The 18,786-nt window shown below is 39.6% G+C and overlaps 2 protein-coding genes across 2 annotated transcripts; one reads left to right on the forward strand and one right to left on the reverse strand.

Moving 5' to 3' along the window:
- Positions 1 to 743: 743 nt before the first annotated feature.
- Positions 744 to 9,956, reverse strand: LOC113233106 (very-long-chain (3R)-3-hydroxyacyl-CoA dehydratase hpo-8). The gene is made up of 4 exons (XM_026468089.1): positions 9,808 to 9,956; positions 8,789 to 8,906; positions 2,872 to 3,101; positions 744 to 1,354 (listed from the first exon to the last, which is right to left on the reverse strand). Exons 1-4 carry the CDS (start codon positions 9,894 to 9,896, stop codon positions 1,099 to 1,101), a joined length of 693 nt encoding a protein of 230 aa, XP_026323874.1. The 5' UTR covers positions 9,897 to 9,956; the 3' UTR covers positions 744 to 1,098.
- Positions 9,957 to 16,220: 6,264 nt separating this feature from the next.
- Positions 16,221 to 17,896, forward strand: LOC113233011 (60S ribosomal protein L30). Its single transcript, XM_026467945.1, has 3 exons — positions 16,221 to 16,268; positions 16,516 to 16,661; positions 17,703 to 17,896. The coding sequence occupies exons 1-3, from the start codon at positions 16,248 to 16,250 to the stop codon at positions 17,875 to 17,877; spliced, it is 342 nt and encodes a 113-aa protein (XP_026323730.1). The 5' UTR covers positions 16,221 to 16,247; the 3' UTR covers positions 17,878 to 17,896.
- Positions 17,897 to 18,786: the final 890 nt, after the last annotated feature.

Consider the following 18,786-nt stretch of genomic DNA (forward strand, 5'->3'; position numbering starts at 1 on the left):
ACTTAAATAAATACCACCTCACCATAAAAATGTTCTTACATAGGCAACACAAAAACAATTATTACAATGTAATTCGAAAAATTATATTTTACAATTAGTTTTTAATTAAACGATGTACAACCCGTTTTACCTCTAACATACAGAAAAAGCTTTGTGATCAATTAGCATCAGTCTATGAGTATGCTTAATAAATAAATACGCAAATGATAAAAACTATTATTTGATTTTCAAATTATACAGTATACGGTTATCTGTAAAATGCTAACAACCTCAGTAGTTTATTACTAACTTCATAAACAACAACTTTGGTTCAGTGACTTTTTAATTGTATAATTTATAAGTTTTATTTTCAGACATAAATCAAAATATTTAAATAGATCGCTCTAAACGGTGATAACTCTGTGCGGTAGCAAAAGAGTGCGCTAGCGTAAAAACCTGTCCGATGCAAACGCAGGAGCGGGGTCGGAGTTTCTCGGAGAGAACACTTGCACGGTTAAACTTACTACATTACTATCAAGTACCTAAAGATCTAGTGACAGATAGTAGTATAACAAAAACTTATAATAATCCTTTTTTGGTAAATTCATTGTTTTAACCGACTTCAAAAAAGGAAGAAGTTATCGTCTGTATTTTTTTATTTGTGAACCGATTTTGATGATTCTTTTTTGTTGGAAAGAGAGTACCAATACTGAGAGTATTGGTCCCATTTAAATTTGAAGAAAATATTCCACCTCTAAGGGTGGCAAACTAGGGGATGAATTCGGTTTCGCGCACTTTCCGGTAACCGATTTCAATAAAACCTGGCAAGTAGATGTAATTCCACGAACTTCAGAGGTCGTTTTTTTTATACTCAGTACTGAGATTATGCAAAAAGTGATGGAACAAAGTAGTTGTTCATAATGTTAGTAATATAGTCCCGCGTGGTTGTTAGTATGTTACAAATAACCCTGAATACAGTTTCTCGTAGTACAGAAACAAAACGGAAAAAAGCAATTAATAAACTATTTACTTATGTCAATTAATTGGCAGTGAGAAATAAAAATTATAGAGATTTCAGGAAATAAGAAGGTTAAAGTAAAAATATAGTTAAGACTAACATTAGTGTGTCTTTTTAGCATCTTTGCCCAACATTTTCCTTCTCTGTGTCAGCATATGGCCAAAAAGAACAGGAAACAGTGGTATGTATAGGAGCATATAGAAAATGAGGAAGTAATAATAATTGAATGCGAAGTTCCACGAGTTCGGCATTGAAATAGTGAACAATTTCTTCTCATTAATTTCGGGGAGTGCATGGTACATGCATAGGAGCTCGCCGGTTATGCCAACTGGGTATAAGACGAGGAATGTTGAGTACCTGTAATATAAGAAATATGGTAAAACGTATTTGTTACTTAAAGTATTTTAGTATCTCTAGAAGAACAACATTTTTTTTTTCAAATACTTAATTTATGTTTGGCCATCGGGTCGTCGATTCCACACAGTCTAAAAACAAAGACATTCAACCAGTGCGTTCTACCAGATGGATAAGCAATAAAGTGTCAACTCACAAAAACTCGAAATATGCGATTTTAATGCCAAATTTTGCTTGTCGTCTCGTCTACATTTACAAACATAAAGTAATTGATTTGAAACCTCCGAATATTGAAAAATGAAACCCTGGACGCTAACTTGCATTACATGACTCTAATTTAATTTGATATATAGAACAGCTGAAACTTAATACTTTTCTATATCACAAATAAAATTACAGCTACCATTTTGTTATTTTTTTTTTATTACTTTAAATCACTCTCCTGTAATATCTTCCAAAAGCACGTTAGACGTTTTACCTTTCCAGGGTCGAAAAAAAACAGTTGACATAAATCCTTTAACTAAACCACGAAAAAAGTAATTAGGCGTCATTTTCTCAAAACTATGACAATGTATTGTACTAATAATCCTCAAATCCGCAGAGTTCATTTGGCTTCACTGGGAATCCGACCTTAATTAATATGGGAATGTATTACCATTTTGGGGTTATCTGATTTGGTTTCTCCGGAAATCAGACCCTTTCAGAAAGACATATCGACTGTGAACTGACAACCGGTACTATCTCAATTTTGACAACTTTGCAGGATGAAGAACAAATCATTTATACAGCATCTGGTTTATGAAATAAAAATACGTAGTGCACATACATACATGTATAATAAAAATATTTAAAACCCGTAGTTTTAGTTTAATTTTTATTTAATAAACCGTTGCTATGTAAATGACGCAAACAATTATTTTCTTCACCTGTAAAGTCAATGATGTTATATTGTAAAGTTGTCAAAATTGAGATAGTACCGATTGCCAGTTCACAGTCGATATGCATATCGAGTAGTAGTCCTTAGGTTTTCGCGATTCTTACATATTATAGAAAATGAAACTATTTTTTCGGAACTAAATCGAGTATGTTTATTTGTTTTTCAAACAAATCCACGTTTCGAGCCCTTTACAGCCATGTCATACCATGGTCCCGTGGACACGGTCCGAAATTTGGTTTGATTGAAAAAAACAAATATACACGATTTAGATGGCACAACGGGAAAGGCCCGAGAGAGGCGTAATGGTGACCGACCGGTTTTGGCGAATTGTGGAATGCATGACACGATGATAGAATATGAGCTTCGACGTACTAATTGGTTTAACTGTTTTTAATTAAATACCCACTTATTGTTTTAGATTAATTATTAGTGTAGCTTAATTTTTTAGTACATAAAAATTTTGTTTGATAATGCTGTTGAAATGTTGTTAAATAAATTGATTTAAAATTTAAAAAATAATATATTATTATTTTATTATTATAATAAATCCGAAAGAACAGTTCATTTCCTGATATATACATACCTTAAAAACAATAATCCCTGAGGCACAGTGTTAACAATATTGAGGGCATAGTAAGCGTATCGAATGATCTCAGTAATGGACCAGGCGAGGATGCAAAGTGGTAAGCCAGGGCTGACCGTCGCGCCGTATGTAGCGAGTAGGGCACCGCAGACCAGAAATACACGCGAGTATACTTGCATTAGTACTACCACCACTCCTGATGGTACTAGACCTATAGCGGCGTGTAAGACCTGGAACGAAATGTTTAATTTACAATCTTCTTCATCAACTTTGACTCGCAAGCGGCTTAAAGTTGAATTCAAGTCTTTAGAGACCACATTTATCTACATGGAATCACCTTGAGCCGGTCAGAAAAACCTTTGTGTTCATACAATAAGAGCGAAAAAGACGCTGCGCGTTTAGCTTCCGCTGGGATCGCCGACGCGAAACGCACGTCATTTTCGGTCTTATTACACAGACAAAGATTTTTCTGACCGGCTTAATGCGATAATTGTGGTTACTCCCTAACCCGTTCATGGACAGTAAGGTTACGGTTCCACCAAAGCTGTGCGAAAAAGTTAGGCGATGCAACGATGTGTAGCGAAGCTGTTAAACGGAATGTAGCGGTGCGAGGATGAGTAGCGGACTCTTTTCAGCTGTGCGCGGGTGGGGTGCAGTGTGGTGGGGTGAGCGGAAATGGCGGCGAGCTCGCATCCTTCGCACACATTCCTCGCAAACATCTCTCGCTTGTATCTCCGCTAACCCTTTTCCACTAGAGCTGAGCTAAGCGGGGCTAGGAAAATGAAGTAAATAATTTTTAGCTCGCACACCGCCTAGCTGCCTAGCAGATCTCTGGTGGAAACGCAGGCTGCGGCGTTTATCGTACAATGAAATATCAGAATGTAATAATAGGTTCCTATAAACTAAATCTATCACAGGTTCATTTTCCTGAACAAAATTACAAATTAAATGTTAAATTTCATGGTCTTCCTTTTATTTAAGATGCCATGTAATTTAGAAGAAAACGATTCTTATGATTAAAGCTTTTGATCAGTATAGTGAAATTACAAGTGTTTTTTTTTTTCACGTTTAGCGGGTTCGATTCCCGGTTCAGACTGGCGATTATTTAAAAATCTTTGAATTGCAGTTTGAAATGTCTTTAAAATTAAAATGAAGTCATCTTTCAGTAAAATTTTCTATCTACGGTATTTAAGGCACTTTCCTTCTGATAAAGGGTAATTTATTCGAAATTACACTTTAACTCTTAACTATGTTTGATGAACATTGTTCAGCTGTTTAAAAGATTATCTCTTTCCCTTGTTAGTGTAAGGACCTTCATAATAAAATGAACTAGTCTACTGTAGTCAGCAAATTCTTGGACATTCTGTTTTATAAGAATACGTTATGTGAAGTCAAGGTTATCTTATCTATCTGCCAATAAACGCCCGACAACGGTGTAGCCAGTAGCCACCTGGGGTTGTGTCAAATACCTAGATAAGACCGTGTACAACAACGTAAATATAGTTGCAAAATACCTAATCGTAATAAACAATTAATTAATCACATTTACTGAACAGTGTGATTAGTACATTCGTCTATTTTAAATTGTTGGCCACAAACTCCGTGCAGTTTTTTGCCACTTCTTCTTCTTCGTTTTCCTTCTGTCTACGGTCATTTTAAAAATAATATTTTAGCGCGCATTCTTCTGGAAAGTTATGGAACTGGTGAGTCGTAAAGGAATTTAGAAACGAAATAAGCATTTCATGAAAATGCTAAACCACACACATCTTTACAAAGCCGTCAAAAACTATTTTAGTTAGTTTGGGGTATGTTACCTCATCCACCGTATTCCCCCGACATAGGCCGTTCAGGATTTCACTTATTTCTGTCAATAACAAAATTATTTCTATAGACACGATTTTGACAACGAAGAAACTATCAAACGAGCTAGAGCTCTATTTGATAAGACTGGAATTTTTCTCGTTCATCTTACATTTAAAAAAGAAGTCAGGACCCTATACGTGCGATGCAGATGATCTACGCCATAGGTTCCCAAACACCCCCTGGACAGCATCAACACTACGCGATCTATGAAATGCCACAAAGACAAATCAACCGTCTGGAGAAACCTTCGTTAATTAGTACTTTACCTCAAAACTTCTTTATAATAAATGTAAAAATGAAGCCAACTGCTCCAATCGAATTTAATTACAATAGAGTACATAAAAAATGTTAATAAAAGATATAAACTGTGTATTGCGCGATTAATCCAAGTAAAAAAAAAAAAATGTTACCTTAGTTCAGCGGTAATAAAGTAAATTTTAGATGTAAATTGCTGTGGTAAATTGTAGTTTGTTTACAATTCTTATCGTTAGTTCCACATCAAACTGATTATTTAAAATAAATTAGTTTACGATTGATGTTCAATGTCAATTATACGATATTTTTCATTTCCATACAATGGAGCTGTTGACTTAAAAACCTAAACTCAAATAAATGCCTTTGAAACAAATTCAAGAATGCATGACAATTTAAAAATTGTAACTAGTGTCTGTCTTCGGCTAATAAATAGATAAATACTCTTAACCAAAGGTAAGAGCTGCCAAAACACTTCTAGACTCTGAACAGTAGAGCTGACTATATTTTTTTTTACGTTACCAAGTGACGGAACGAACAATTCGTGCGGCTGAGGTTAAGCAAGACGCCGTCTATAACAGTTGCAGTGCCACTCAGAGCCACTGCACTCGCACCATGAGACATAAGTTGACAAGTCCCATGCGCCTGTAATTTCATCAGCACCCTTACCCTTCAAAACCGGAACGCAGCAATGCTCACATTACCGCTTGGCGGCAGAAATAGGTAAGGTGACAGCACATCCCGGGATGAACTCTTTCACAAGGAGCTCTACTGCTACTAGAAATAAACTATATATTCAAAATCAAATTCCCATTGGGACTGAAGGTTCATATCCTACCGAGTGCGCGAATGTGAGGTAGAAAATTCAAAAATATCTTCATTTCATTGGTACAAATAGCCACATTGCTTTCACACAACTACTCATTCGTGAAACGCTTATTACACTACCCGATTTCAAGGGCCCTGCGTCAAGTGAATTTGTGGCTTTGTGAAGACGACTGTTGTAGCGGACTATGTCAGTGGGATTCAGGTGCTATTGAATAATGAGCAAAACCACAATAAATGTACTGACAATTTATCTTGAACAATGGGCAGCTACGAACCAAACAGAAAACAAACAATGACAATAATAAACAAAAAGGCGCCTAAAACAAGAACCTTTAATTTTAGAATTTCAATCTAAAACTAAACCGCTAAAAAGACCATATAAAATAATTATGTACAAAAATATTTCTAGCGACTGCTATGCCGCTACAACAACTGCCAGTTCCGAGATCGAGGTGGGTTTGAATTAAATAGAATTGAGTCCAGACTCACTGTATTTACGGAACTTTGAACTACCCCCGATAACAACGACCTTGGTGGCCCAAGGGTTTACAATGTGGGTACTGGATGAGGAGGTCCCGGGTTCCATTCACGGTAGGACCAATTTGGGAAATGAAAATGTCTGTGTGTTCTGGAAAATGTCCCAGAGTGAATTTCATTGCTCTGGTACTCATAGTATAGGGAATTATTCCCTAGTTAGAATGACGGATGTGCACTAAATCGAGACCTAGCATTTGAAGTGGTTGTCTGGAAATTATTATTATTATAAAATTCTAATATCTGAATACCTACTTTATAATCAGGAACAAATCTTTAAAATCCGTAACATAGTGCCTTATTTAGTTATTTTTACTGAGACTATGGAGATGTCACGTAAAGCGAACTAAAATTTAGAGGTCTATTAAAGTTAAACTAACAAGTAACTGAAAAACACAGTGTATAAATTTAGAATACTGAGCAACATTATTAAAGTCTCGTTCTTTATAGGCCTTCTCTAACAGGCCTTCATTCACTTTTAATTCTTAACTAACGCATTTAGCAATAAACACGTTTTTTTAAAATTTAGTTCGAAGCACGTGACGCAATTTATTAATAATAATCATTATACATTGATTATAGAGCTATTTTAATGAAGTAAGTATATGGACGACTCCATTAACAGGGAAAAAACTATAATTAACCAAATGTAATTTGACTTGAATGTGCTATGTATGTATAACCAACAGTATAATTTCTAATACCTAAATCGTTAGTAGTTTCCTACAGCCTTTGACCTCTAAAATCAGCCGTAGGACAAAAGGCAAAAGTGCTACCAGGATAAGGTTAGCCAACTTATTATTATTTTATTTAATACTTATTATTACTTTGTTACTTATTATGCAATTATTTCGTCAATACAGGTTACTAAAAACATCTTAAACTGATACCAAACCCATGTAGTCTAGTGAGTGAAGCAACATTTATAACTTCCTAAAAAAAATAACCAATCTGTAACCATTACTTAAGTTTTAACTATTTCCATAAATACTTATATTGAATATCTATATAATATCTATATAATTAATATAATAATATAATATAATATCTATATCTATATAATTTAGAAAATCATGCATACTCTATTTATTGTTAGTTTTCCATATAAAAATCAGGAGTGATAGACAAATCATTAAAAGTATCAAAGTTTATTTTTATGATACCCAGTGACGGGACGAATAAGTCGTGCGCTTGGTGGTAACGCCGGACCGTAGCAGTTGCAGTTCCACTCAGAGCCTGAAATCGCAAAGATCTGAGGGGCACTGCCACTGCGCCTGTCACCCTGAGACATAACTTGGCAAGTCCCTTGTGCCTGTAATTTCACCAGCACCCCTCTTACCCTTCAAACTCGAAATGCAGTAATACTCACATTACTGTTTAGCGGCAGAAATAGTTAAGATGGACAAACTCTTTCACCAGGAGCTCTACTGCTACTAAATCTAAATATGTTGGATAGGCAGACCAAATCTAAGAGTGAAGTTAAAAAAATTTACATTTTCTTATTGGCATCACACGAAATGTATGAAAATGCAAATTATGTTAAAAACTGTTATTAGTCATTACTCATTAGTTATTAGTATTTCATGGAAAATAGTGACAGACAAAATATATAATAACAGCTACACTAAATCACAAATTCTTTTGATGGACAATGTAAACATTGTCCATTTTATAGGCTTATATAATAAGATTCATGTTTATATTAACAATTTCCTGTTTACAATGTTTAACCTATTATAATACAACCATAGATTTAATATATAGGTACCCTATTATAGTAATACATTTGGTGCTTAAATGACAAAAAAATCTATGGAAGTGATCCATTGCTCCATCTGGTTATTGTTTCTACATAATAATATGACTTTTAATAATTGTTGTAAATGATAGATGTGGACATATATCTATCTACAAAAAACCCTTAGAGTAACTTATCTCACTCTTGTCAGGCAAACCTGCCTTACAAATGAGTAGTAGTAGCTTAAAGTCATACAGAAGGTCAATTTCAAAACCATGTAAACTTACAATATTGTGTCAGTAGAAGTTCTATGTACAAATATCTTAGCATCTTTTTTGCATCATAAATGCATAGCTATTCAATGGGATGTGTCCAGAACTTAAACAGAGAGTGAATCACCAGTTCTTAAAAGCTTCATATGTTAGGCCTATGTCTTAGGACAAGCTGAAGGTACTGAGTCAACAAAACTATAGAAATTTGAGTAACTAATAAGTATGTCATACAATGTTTCTGTATTCGATAATTCAGTATATAAGTTAGCTTATGGATCAGATATTTTATTATTCTTCTTAATCAGCAATAAAGGCTATAAATAAATAAAAGTTAAGAATGCAATCAAAGAATAGCTTAAGTTCTATGTACTAAGTACAATAAATACATAGCTATAATTTAACCATTCAAGTTATAACTAATTTCACTTACCTCTAACACTGCAGCATTTTGAAATATTATAACAGTCCATTTGATTTCATCCCAATATGTGTCTAAAGTGCCTCTATTCAAAAAATGTGTTAGTGTTTGCAGCAGTAAATAAGACCATCTGTAATTTGAAATAGATAATTTACTAACAACCTCATTGGGTCATTGGTTAGAAACGTCATTATGAGGCTTTTATATAAAGCAGGATTTTGGTAAATGATAGAACTTATCTAAATAAGTCTTAGAGCCACGGCATCTTTTTTTATGTGCAGAATAAGCGCGTTAACTCGATTCTGTAATGTTTGCCACTGTGGGGAAAGGGCTTGCAAAGCGAGTAACTTAGGTGAGTTGTTGAGACGTACAGGAAAGGAATAGCACATAGTGCGGGGAGGTTCCTTTCATGCACCCCACAGCACCAAAATGGCACAAGCTTTCATAGTCGTTAGAAAGCTGGCCTTAACTCAATTATTAATAACAATGTGTCAGACAACCACCCAATTACCTTCTCTCATACTAATTCCCTGTACGAGTACTAGAACAACGAATTCAATACAAGGCACTATCCAGTTCATTTCCCAAATTGGTCCTACAATGAATGAATCAAACCTGGGACCTAATTATCCAGCACCCACAGTGCATACTTTTCAGCCATCGATGTAGCTAAAAGTTTTAAGAATAAAACCGAAACTCATCTCAAAACAATTGCAAGTGCAGTACAGTTATTTATTTATTTACAAGATATTAAATATATAAGTAAGACTGTACTCAGAATTGACACATAATGTAATGACTGTAAATAATAGATTATTTACAGTAACATTTAAGCTAGAGCTTGTAAATAATAAAGTGAGTCAAAGTTGATAATAATTGATTCACAAAAAAATACCAAGTCAGTAAAACTAATAGTCTAAAATAAATATTAAAAATCAGAGTCGAGTATGTTTTACATAGTACAAGTTGGCCAAAGGTCAAAGTACAATTAAATGTTAGTCCATTCACAAAATTAAAGTTAAATTACTTACCCTAAACTTTGTATGCCGTTATACGCTAGCAGATAAAATTTCCCAAAAGGTCCCGTGGCTTTGGGTTTCGTGGTTACTTTACCACTCATGTTTATTATTTGACTTTGTTTTCAGGTATGTATTTTATATCCTTTACGGTATTTTTAACACTGTTTGCACTTGAATTGGAAAATCTTCAAAGTTGAATGTTCAATCTCACTATTGAAATTGACACATCACAAAAGTGTTACCAAACCAAAGAAAAAAAAGTGGTTAAATCGGGTAAATCCGGAAACAAACCAGAAGATTTTGCACGTCGTATCGTGTAATAAATAAAACAAAATTAAGTATTTTTATACAAATAGTTACAAATTGCTTAGAAAAAGGTGTGGATTTTTTTTTAAATTATATATTTTTTACAATATTATTAATAGACATACTTATTTTAGATTCTTGAATCGGTTCTAAGCGTAGCCCTTCATCTCTGCGACTTGTAATTGATCTAATTTTCATCACTACAAGTAGCAGTATTAAAAACTGAATATCCTGAATTCGATTGTTTTGATCTCCTCTACTTGAGGCATGTGGCAACCCAGTAGTGAATGTCTATCGTGTATTCAATAAGGGGCACGATTGCATGGCAAATATATACAGAGGTTCAGTTAGCGATGGTATGAGTTGTATTTGTTTCAACTCGAGTTACTCGAGTTGACTTGACTGCTAACTCGAGTTAACTCGACTCGGTGTTTGATAGAGCAACCGCGAGTCGCGAGTAGAACTCGAACCGACGATTCACCGAGTTGAACACGATCGGTCGGCCGACCGCGACTCAAGCGTGACCGCGAACCATACGACATGGTACTCGCCGTCCTCCCCCTCACACCCGAAGGTAAGAAGGTCTTCAACCTGACTACCTGTTGCCAACTCACCGGCTTAACCGTTGAGCCTCCTCGCAAACGTGGCATGCCCGGGCAATGCCACAATTGTCAACTTTACGGGCACTCGGCCCGTAATTGCCGCTCGCAACCCCGCTGCGTTAAATGCGCACTCCCCCACGCGACCTCAGCCTGCCCTAGGCCTAAAGATAGGTCCCAGTGCACCGAGCCTCCTCGGTGTGTTCTGTGCGGAGAGTCCCACACCGCGAACTATCGCGGCTGTGCTAAGGCCCCCCGCCCTAACCACAAGGTGGCGGCGCGCACTGCGGCCCATCAGCAGACTAGGGCACAACCTCAGCCCCTTATGTCCATCCGCGACTTCCCGGCCATCAGCCCTGCCCTTACAGCCCCACTATCGCCCCAATCACCGTGGGCAATCCCCAGCGCCAACGCCCCTGCGCCCGCCGCTCCGAAGCAGGCTAGCCCCATCGCCTCCGCTGCCCCTAAGGCAAAAGCACAATCGGCGCCTTCTGCGCATCGACCCACCGCGATACCACCCGCGACTCACTCCCTTAAGGACGACCTGGCCCTCGTGAGCCACTTTGTTAGCACCTTCGACGTATTCGAAGTTAAAAATCTAGCTACACTCCTCCGCGCCACTGACGGCAACGGCACTGCCCGTCTTCAAGCCATGTCGCGTTTCAGCTCGCTCATAGAATCACTGAGCAAATTCTCCACCTCTTCGTTCTCCCTCTAAATGGACTTATTAACCAGTAGGAGTAGAGTCAAGCCACGATCATTAAAGCTAGGCTTTTTCAACGCGGATGGCTTATCAAGCCAACGCGAGGAAGTTCGAACCTTCCTCACAGACCACCAACTCGACGTCCTGTTAATTCAAGAAACCTTCCTTAAACCCTCCGCTCGAACCCCCATGTTTGCCAACTATTGCGCGGTACGCAACGATAGATTGAACTCGCCCCTCGGCGGTACCATTATATACTACAAACGGTCACTTCACTGCATCCCCCTCGACCCACCCCCTACAACGTACATCGAAGCATCGGCGTGTCGGCTCGGCTTCACCGGCCACCCACCGATCACTCTCATTTCGGCCTATCTTTCACCTGATACTTCCCGATCGCTAATTCGCGAAGACCTGCAAGCCCTCTTGTCCCTAGGAGATTCAGTAATTCTGACTGGCGACCTTAACGCCAAAAATACTGCATGGAATTGTAACACCACCAACCCGCGCGGTAACACCCTCATGACGCTATCCGAATCCATGCATTTCAATATAATTGCACCCCTAGAGCCCACCCACTATCCGCATAACGTAAATTACCGCCCCGACATCCTAGACTTAGCTTTATTTAAAAAACATTAACCTCAGATTAGACTCAATCCACGTCGTTCATGAATTAGTTTCGGATCACCGACCTGTCCTCTTTCACCTCTCCCCTCGTTCGGACATAGCCCCCCCTGACCCTTGCGCCCCCGTTAAATCGGTGTTGGACTGGGGGAAGTTGAGTCACGACCTCAATTTCCTCGAGTCTGAACACCTAGTTCAGATTCCGGACGAGATCTCTTCAGTCGTAGACGCCAACTGTGCTATTGACCGTCTAGAGGGACACATACAAACCGCCGTTTGTAACAGCTCCCGGCCGGCACCGGCGACGGACGACCGTCGCTGGAACCTACCGGAGGATGTGCGTGCCCTTCTAACGGAAAAGAACGCAGCCACTCGTGCTTACGACTCTTACCCCACCGACGAAAACCGTCGTTTCCTGCGGGCTTTACAGAGGGACGTAAAGACGCGTATGGACGAGGTACGTCAAAGTCGATGGGAAAAGCTCCTAGAAGGGCTCGAGCCCACCCACCAAGCCTTCTGGCAACTAACCCGTTCTCTCAAGTCCGGCACAGTTGCCCAAACGCCCCCCCTTAACCGACCCAACCGCACCCCAGCATTTGACGACGAGGAAAAGGCCGAATGCCTGGCCGACAGCCTCGAAGCCCAGTGCTCCCCCAGCCTAGAGCCAGTCGACCCGACCCACCTCCTCCAGGTGGACTCCGAGGTCGAACTCAGAGCAACCCTCCCGCCCTCCGACCCTCCCCTCCCCCCGGTCACCCCAAAGGAAGTAGAATCGCTCATAAAGGACCTTAAGCCCCGCAAAGCCTCAGGCCCTGACGGTATCTCCAACAAGGTGCTTAAACAGCTTTCTGCACCCCTCATCGGTCTCCTGACTGCAATTTTTAACGCCGCTCTGACTAACTGCATCTTTCCGCAAAAGTGGAAAGAGGCGGTGGTCATCGGTATTCACAAGCCCGGGAAACCTCCATCTGAGCCCTCCAGTTACCGTCCCATCTCCCTGCTTAACACCACGGGCAAACTCTACGAGCGCATCCTATACGCCCGCCTCAGAGACTACGTCATGTCTCACAGTCTCCTCCCCGACGAACAGTTCGGTTTCAGAGCTAGGCACTCATGCGTCCAGCAAGTGCACCGGATAGTGGAACACATCTCCGAAGGCTTCGATCGCCCCCGCTTCATGCCCACCGGCGCCCTCTTCTTCGATGTGGCAAAAGCCTTTGACAAAGTCTGGCACAACGGCTTACTTTACAAGCTGTATAAACTCGGCGTGCCTGATCGTCTCGTGCACATCATTCGAGACTTCTTGTCGAACCGCTCTTTCCGCTACCGAGTTGAGGGCGCACTCTCCTCCCCTCACCCCGTAAGAGCTGGAGTCCCGCAAGGCTCTGTCCTCTCGCCTCTCCTTTTCTCCTTGTACACTTGCGACATCCCCAAGTATCAGGCAGTAAATCTCGCCCTCTTTGCCGACGACACTGCGCACTGCGCTCTACTATTCGGCGCGCAGCTCCAAGTTAGTTTCCGCGGCTCTTCAATCTGCCACCACACGCCTAGGCGAGTGGTTTCGCAGATGGAGAATCGAAGTCAATCCCGACCAAAGCGCGGCGGTATTCTTCACGCGAAGTAACCTATCCAGTCGTAGGGTACAAAACCTCACCCCGATCTCGCTCTTTGACCGCCTAATCCCCTGGGTGAACACGGTCAAATACTTAGGAGTTACGCTCGATAGGAAGCTGTCATTCAAAGCACACGTGAAAACCGTCCGCGATCGCGCCCACTTTGTTATGAGCCGGCTTCATCCCCTTCTCAACAAGCATAGTAAACTCTCCCTTCGCAATAAGGTCAGACTGTACACGACCTGCATCCGCCCTATCATGACGTACGCCAGCGTCGCATTCGCTCAGGCAAATCCCGCGTTAATACACCGCCTGCAGGCTCTCCAAAATAGATTCATGCGCAACGCGACAGGTGCCCCGTGGTACCTGCGCAACGCTAACCTCCATATAGATTTACGGCTCCCCACAATAGCCCAATTCATGAAACAGGCGTCGAGGAAATACTTCGACTCTGCTCCTCACCACCCCAACCCCCTCGTTGTGGCTGCATCCTCTTACGACCCCCTCAGGGAACAACCCCACCGCGTACGTAGGACCCGTCGGCCAAGGGAAGTCCTCAACGACCCTGACGACCCTATCACTCTCGCCACTTTGAAGGCCAACCAGATTTCTAGTCAGTCCCGTCCCGCACGCACCAACCGTCCTCATCGGCGAGGTCGTAGAGCCCCTCATTTTAGCACGTACACTGGTAGATTCTCTCCAACAGCACGCCCTTCTGGCGGAAGTCTCCAGTAGCGCCCTGAGCCGAGGTCCGTGCCCACTTGGGCGCCCTCAGGCCCGCTACTTAGCTTTAAGTTTGTTTTAGGGGTTATGAGCCTTCAGCTCGCCCTTTTTCCGGTGGCGCAGTAAAGGCCATCAGCGGCCAACTGCAAAATGTCATTCACAAAAAAAAAAAAAAAATCAAGCGTGACCGAAGGTCACCGAACCGACGAACTAGCTCGAGTTCACATAGAGTAGCTCGAGTTGACTCGTTGAGGGAGTAACTCGAGTTAAACAACTCGACTCGCCCATCGTTCGCGACTCTCTGAAGGTCACCGACGCGCTGTATGAATGAAGTATTCGGTTCGGTGGCAGGCGCGGGCGAGGTGGGTCAACCGAGTTAGCTCGAGTTAATGTAAAAGTAACTAGAGTTGACTCATTACAGGACGTATGTAATAAAATCTGCTACTGTTATAAAGGTAATGTTGTTGTTGACTACATCATTAACGAATAAACCATAAAAATGGCTGTTTTCAGCACCAGTTGTACTTAAATTTATTGATAATAACTGCCTGTCCATACCGAATATCAAAATCGACATTACTGCATTAGCATAAAGCACAAAATCGTAGTTTCTAATATGTGACTTATAGCAATAAAATAATAGATAACAATAAAATGGGAAAGAGATCTTTATGTTGTGCATTGATAGATTATAATCCTAAGATTTGCAAATCGTAGCATCGTCCAATCATTTGATTAGCGCCATTTCTCTCTCACTGCCTGTTGTCTATTGCATACTTGCTTGTTCGCGCAATCGCAACTGCAGATAGCAGAATAACAGTATAACAACAGCATTTTACACAGTTGTTCGATGATAAGTTACACATTGCGTAACAATAATGCATTATATTATCTATTGTAATAATAACCACTTCTAAAAAACGTGAGATCTCCTGTAAAATCAGGAGATTTTCAAACACTGCTCCACTGTCACTTTTCACGTCAATTTCACATCAATTTTTTTTGTTTTCATTCGTTCCATATGGAACAGGCGAAGGTGCTGCCGAGTCATTAGTTTCTCTTTTTCTTCAATTAAGTCTTCAGTGTAAGATCCTTATTCCTTCATTAACATGAGAACTTCTAAATTAATTAGAACATTAAGGGTCGTATTCCAGAACTCTACTCAATGCTCAAGTCAGGATTTGAGTATGATTTCAAGCACTGGAAATACGACTCTAAACGCAAAGACTTGAGCATAATTTCTAGTGCTTTAAATCAAGCACGCCGCCTCAAATTGCCTATCCTCTTTGTGGGGGCTATATTTACAGAAACATAATTAAACGAATTCATGGCTCATAGGACTTGTATCCAAGCCAAATTTATAAATAAAAAAAATTAACGACATCTTCAGTACTACTGTATTTAATTTAAAAAAATAATGTTTTCATTTTACATATTCATTACCTATATATTTTATTGTTTATAAGATCCTAGGCTAGGCCATTATTATTAATTTGTTGACCATTGGCTATAGATCCGTCAGCTGCTGCAGCATCAACAACTGTAATTACAAAAACCCGCCATTTTTTTTCCATGTTTAAAAAAATACTTCATGATTTTGAGACCCAATTGCGACTTGACTCATTCAGTGAGCTGTTTCGTTTTATAGCTCATAAATCTGTAAGTGACATCGTGTTTAGTGTCACGTCCTCCTTGTGAGTATAGTGTTCTGTGGTCACGTCACTAATTCTTTCGATTCTTCGTTCGCGTTTCTGTAGGAGGTGCGTATTGTATTTTTTCGAAATAATTTTATTTTTTTTACAAAATTTAGGATTTTTACAAGGTTTTATTTTAACGTTATTGTAATTATTTCAGTCGTCGTCTGCCAAACGGCTTACCATAATGGTTGCTGCCAAGAAACAGGTAAGCGAACACGTGTAGTACTTTCAAAAAAGGACTTTTGGCATAGTTATTCAATGTTAATATTGGATTAACTTCTCGTGAAAAGGTCCAATAACAATCTTGATACCAGATAGGCTCGCTAATTCCATATTACACGAGGTTGAGAGCGTTTCATACATTTTGAGGTTATGTACTTCAGAGTTCGACGGTTGTTTCGTGTAAAAATAATTTAAGTAAGTATGCTCAGTGACATGTTTTTTTAATACAGAAAAAGACCATCGAGTCTATTAACTCGCGCCTGGCGCTGGTGATGAAATCCGGCAAATACTGTTTGGGCTACAAACAGACCCTGAAGACCCTTCGCCAGGGCAAGGCCAAGCTGGTGATCATCGCCAAGAACGCTCCCCCGTTAAGGTGAGACTACTGAGAAGTAGAGTTTCCCACTTACTTGTCAAAGGGAAGCATATGGAGTCTTAGGACTAAGAAGTATGGATTCCCTCACAGTGATGACAATAGAACAGTTTTTAATAATAATAACGCACACACTCAACATAGCCCCGCACTAGGAAAACCCGGTATCGCGAGTGCCATGGACACAGACAACCACAAATTACACCCAAATTCACAAGATAAACAAATGTAGGTCATACAAATATTTCTTCCAGCCCGGGAATCAAACCTGGGATCTCTGCATGGCACTCCGGCATGGTGACTGTGTGGCCACGGGAGCAGTTATTTTTACTTTCATTTGAATGAAGCATTAAACCATCTGACTAAATCAACTATCAAAAGTTGTACTGTGAACAAACCTATTTAAAACCTACTTGAAGAGGTGTCACTATTTGCTATATGATTCTATCAGTAACTTTTCTATTGCATCACAATTTATTTGGGAAACCTATGGAGTAGTCTTGAGTCTTAAGCCCATGTGCTGAACAATGACAGGTGAGAAAGTTGTTTCAGTATTTACTTATCCAAGTTATTACTTGAAAGCTCTTGCTGTAACATAAAAAGCAACCTACAGCTTTACTTTATCTATAACATGAATTTTGAAGCATAAAAAAGATTTTTAATGTGCATAAATCAATACCTCCAATGAACCCTACACCAACTTTCTTTTTTGGTCATTTACTGTTATTTTTGTGAACAGCCATGTTTAGGTAGTAATATTAAGCTCCCCGAATTTTGTACAAAAAAAAATTATGAAACAACAAATTTAAAAACACAAAGTAACGAATTTTTTGAGAAAAGCAACAAAGAAACAAAGCAAAAACAGAACAGGTCCAAAAATTAAGTTAATAGCGTTGTGTTTGTTGGAGCTATCGAAATGTCAAACAAACTGCTCTTATTTCAAGGTCAGACAGGATATTTCATGTATGTACAATTCGTGATTTACATTTCTGATTTATTGGATATTGACCCATTTATACTCAGAACTTTAACTTTTTTTTACAGGAAATCCGAGATTGAGTACTATGCTCTGCTTGCAAAGACCGGAGTCCACCACTACAGTGGAAATAACATTGAGCTTGGCACTGCATGTGGAAAGTACTACAGAGTATGCACATTGGCCATCACAGACCCTGGTGACTCTGATATTATCACGACGCTGCCCGAGGCACAGGCTTAATTAAATAATATAAGTTAACTTAAAGTATCGTCTTTTATTTTCCTACTATTATAAGGTAATTAAGTGTCAATCTTCAGTGGCACAGCGATTAGTACTATGGCTTGGTGAAGTTTCGGGTTCGATTTGGGCTAATTTAGGAAAGTAACATTTTTAAGTTATTCTGGTCTGCCCTCCAGTTATCGTTATTCTGGTATTCATAGTACAGCAAATTCCTTAATTCGAGACCAGAAGTTTGACTTTTCTTTTTTCCCTTACCTTAATACCTACTTGTCTTTGGCATGGCTTCCAAGAGACGGTTGAGAACAACACTTATCTCATTTCCATTACGCCTTGCATTTTGAACTTTTTATTTTATTTACTACCTATACGTACGGTGGCGTGCGGAACGGAAATTATTAGCTTAATGGCGGCCATATTTAAAAATTGCAAAATATAATTTTCACATCTGATGCTCTTAAAATTCGTGTTAATGCTGGATGTCGGCTGCATAAAATAGGAGTTTATGCTCTAGTGCCTTAGTTCCCAAAGTGGTCCAGGTGGACCTCCATGGGTCCACGGAAGACTGCGGGGGTCTACGTTGGCGTGACAAAAAATAATATGGAATATGGTACAAATGTAGCTGCAGGGGGTCCACCGGAACCAGCTAAATTTTGTGTGCCTTATTCCAGCTTGACCATGGTCGAGTTTTTGAAATTTGACTAGTTTTTACATTTTGAGTTTCTTATGGTGCCGCCGGAATAAGCTTATTACAGCGTGGACAGTAAAACACCTCAATAACTTCAAAACAGCGTAACGACTAAATCTAGTTTTTTACGACTAGAACCGACTAAATCACGACTTTTTTAGTGTAATCAGATCTAAGCTAGGTATTGTGGTTCTCGAGATTGAGAAATGGTGCCGCTGAAATAT

This window comes from Hyposmocoma kahamanoa, unplaced genomic scaffold (assembly GCF_003589595.1).
Source record: "Hyposmocoma kahamanoa isolate Upper Pololo Valley unplaced genomic scaffold, ASM358959v1 78, whole genome shotgun sequence".
Lineage (NCBI taxonomy): Eukaryota > Metazoa > Arthropoda > Insecta > Lepidoptera > Cosmopterigidae > Hyposmocoma > Hyposmocoma kahamanoa.

Excerpts from the sequence above, each read along its gene's own strand:
- LOC113233106 (XM_026468089.1), bottom strand. The coding sequence starts at position 9,896 with ATGAGTGGTAAAGTAACCACGAAACCCAAAGCCACGGGACCTTTTGGG. Across the intron at positions 8,907-9,807 it reads AACGGCATACAAAGTTTAGG|ATGGTCTTATTTACTGCTGC; the intron begins GTAAGTAATTTA and ends TTCAAATTACAG. Across the intron at positions 3,102-8,788 it reads AAAATGCTGCAGTGTTAGAG|GTCTTACACGCCGCTATAGG; the intron begins GTAAGTGAAATT and ends ATTTCGTTCCAG.
- LOC113233011 (XM_026467945.1), top strand. The coding sequence starts at position 16,248 with ATGGTTGCTGCCAAGAAACAG. Across the intron at positions 16,269-16,515 it reads TGGTTGCTGCCAAGAAACAG|AAAAAGACCATCGAGTCTAT; the intron begins GTAAGCGAACAC and ends TTTTTAATACAG. Across the intron at positions 16,662-17,702 it reads AAGAACGCTCCCCCGTTAAG|GAAATCCGAGATTGAGTACT; the intron begins GTGAGACTACTG and ends TTTTTTTTACAG.